Source organism: Otolemur garnettii, unplaced genomic scaffold (genome assembly GCF_000181295.1).
Source record: "Otolemur garnettii isolate 467f Iridium unplaced genomic scaffold, OtoGar3 scaffold00069, whole genome shotgun sequence".
Classification (NCBI taxonomy): domain Eukaryota; kingdom Metazoa; phylum Chordata; class Mammalia; order Primates; family Galagidae; genus Otolemur; species Otolemur garnettii.
Window position 1 is genome coordinate 7,174,243 of NW_003852464.1, and position 1,554 is coordinate 7,175,796.

General features: G+C 54.2%; 1 protein-coding gene across 1 annotated transcript in view; it reads left to right on the top strand.

Annotated features, from left to right (window-relative positions):
* The first annotated feature begins 514 nt into the window (after positions 1-514).
* The window catches only part of LOC100949351 (sodium-dependent phosphate transport protein 2B-like), a 36,473-nt gene continuing 35,433 nt past the window's right edge, over positions 515-1,554 (top strand). The window contains 2 exon segments of the mRNA XM_023515344.1: positions 515-626; positions 718-852. Coding sequence (XP_023371112.1) covers positions 515-626; positions 718-852 — 247 coding nt within the window.

The following is a 1,554-nucleotide window of genomic DNA, read 5'->3' on the forward strand; positions in this document are numbered from 1 at the left end:
CAGGAAGTATGAAATGGCTAAAATGGTTTTTTGCCATTTTATAGACGTGTAAACTGATCACTGATGCTCAGAGGCATGAGGGACTTGGGAATCCACACCCACTCCTAAGCAGCACTGCTGGATTATAACCCAGCTTCAATGCATTGTCTAAACATTTACACGGGACCTAGTGGTGGGAAAAGCAGGCAGGATGTACCTGAGCACGCACAGGGAGGTGCTTACACATTCCGTGCCCTGAATGGGGTTGTAGGAAGGTTCGCTGTTGACGTGTCTCAGTGGTTTGCTTTACTGACAGCCTGGCGAGTGGTGGAGAGGGCACCCCAGAGGAGTGAGACATGGCGGGGGAGACCCCACACCAGGAGGCACTGGCATGGGACCTTGTCCTTCCTTTAGCCGCAGGGGACCTTGTTCCTTCCTGAGCCGCAGCTTTGTGACCCAAGGTTCTCCCTCTTCAGGCAGCCCCGTGCACCTCCTTCCCATGCCTGCACTAAAGCTGTTTTCCCCTCCACAGAACATGGTTTCTCGGCCCGAGCTGAGACATGCCCGGCCCCATCCCAGCGAGTACATGGGAGAGGCCTCGAGTCAGCAGCCCCCCACTGCTGACAGAGGTAAGGGCACCCACAAAAGTAAGTTTGCCTGATTCGAGTACAGTGGCCCTTAGGGACACCGAGACTCTCAGGTCTGATTCTTCATGGCTTTTGTGGCTTGTGTGGGCAGATGACAGCAAGGCCCCTGTCACCAAGATTGAACTTCTGCCATCCTACTCCACAGGTGCACTGAGAGAGGAGCCCCCAGAAATGGATGACCCCTGGGACCTGCCTGAACTTTGGGACACTGGGATCAAGTGGTCAGGTACAAGTGAGGCCAGCCAGGGCAGGTGGGAGAGGGACTGTCACCCAGGAACATCACCAATCATCCTGGAGAGGGACACTAGCTCCTGTCTTTGAGGTTGAGACACAGCACAACGTAGTGATTGGGGAATTTCTTGTTTTTTCTTTGATTGAACAAATGTGCCCACACTGAGCTGCCTTGTTCCTGATAATTCACTGTGTGCTGATGACGTTCCAGGCACTGGTGACAGTGCTGTGGAACCCGTGGGGGACAGACCAGGGCCCGCTATCAGAGAGCTTCTCAGAGGGGTGCCCTCACCCAGACACCATGTCTGGCAGGACAGAGAGGGTACAACAAGCACCACATTTCTTTCCCAAGTGAATGTAGGACACAGGGTCTGTCTATGAACTGGGCAGTCAGGAGGGGGAGAGAGAGAGGAAGGCGGAGGGAGAAATGTCTGAAAATCAGTACAGAAAACAGCAGCTGAACACCCAGCATCCGGGATGCATGAGGCCCCAAGCCCTGCACAAATGGAGGCTGTTATTGCTACCGTGCAACCACATTCCAGAAAATCCTCTGTGCTATTCCGAAGGTGCTTTGGAGAGCCATTATCTCTGACCCTGCACTTAGCAGGTGGCCAGTGCTCTTAAGTGCCTCACTCAGTGGCACTGCGGTTCAGTTGAGCATGGGGCCTCATCTGCCTTTCTGGGTCCCAGACCACAC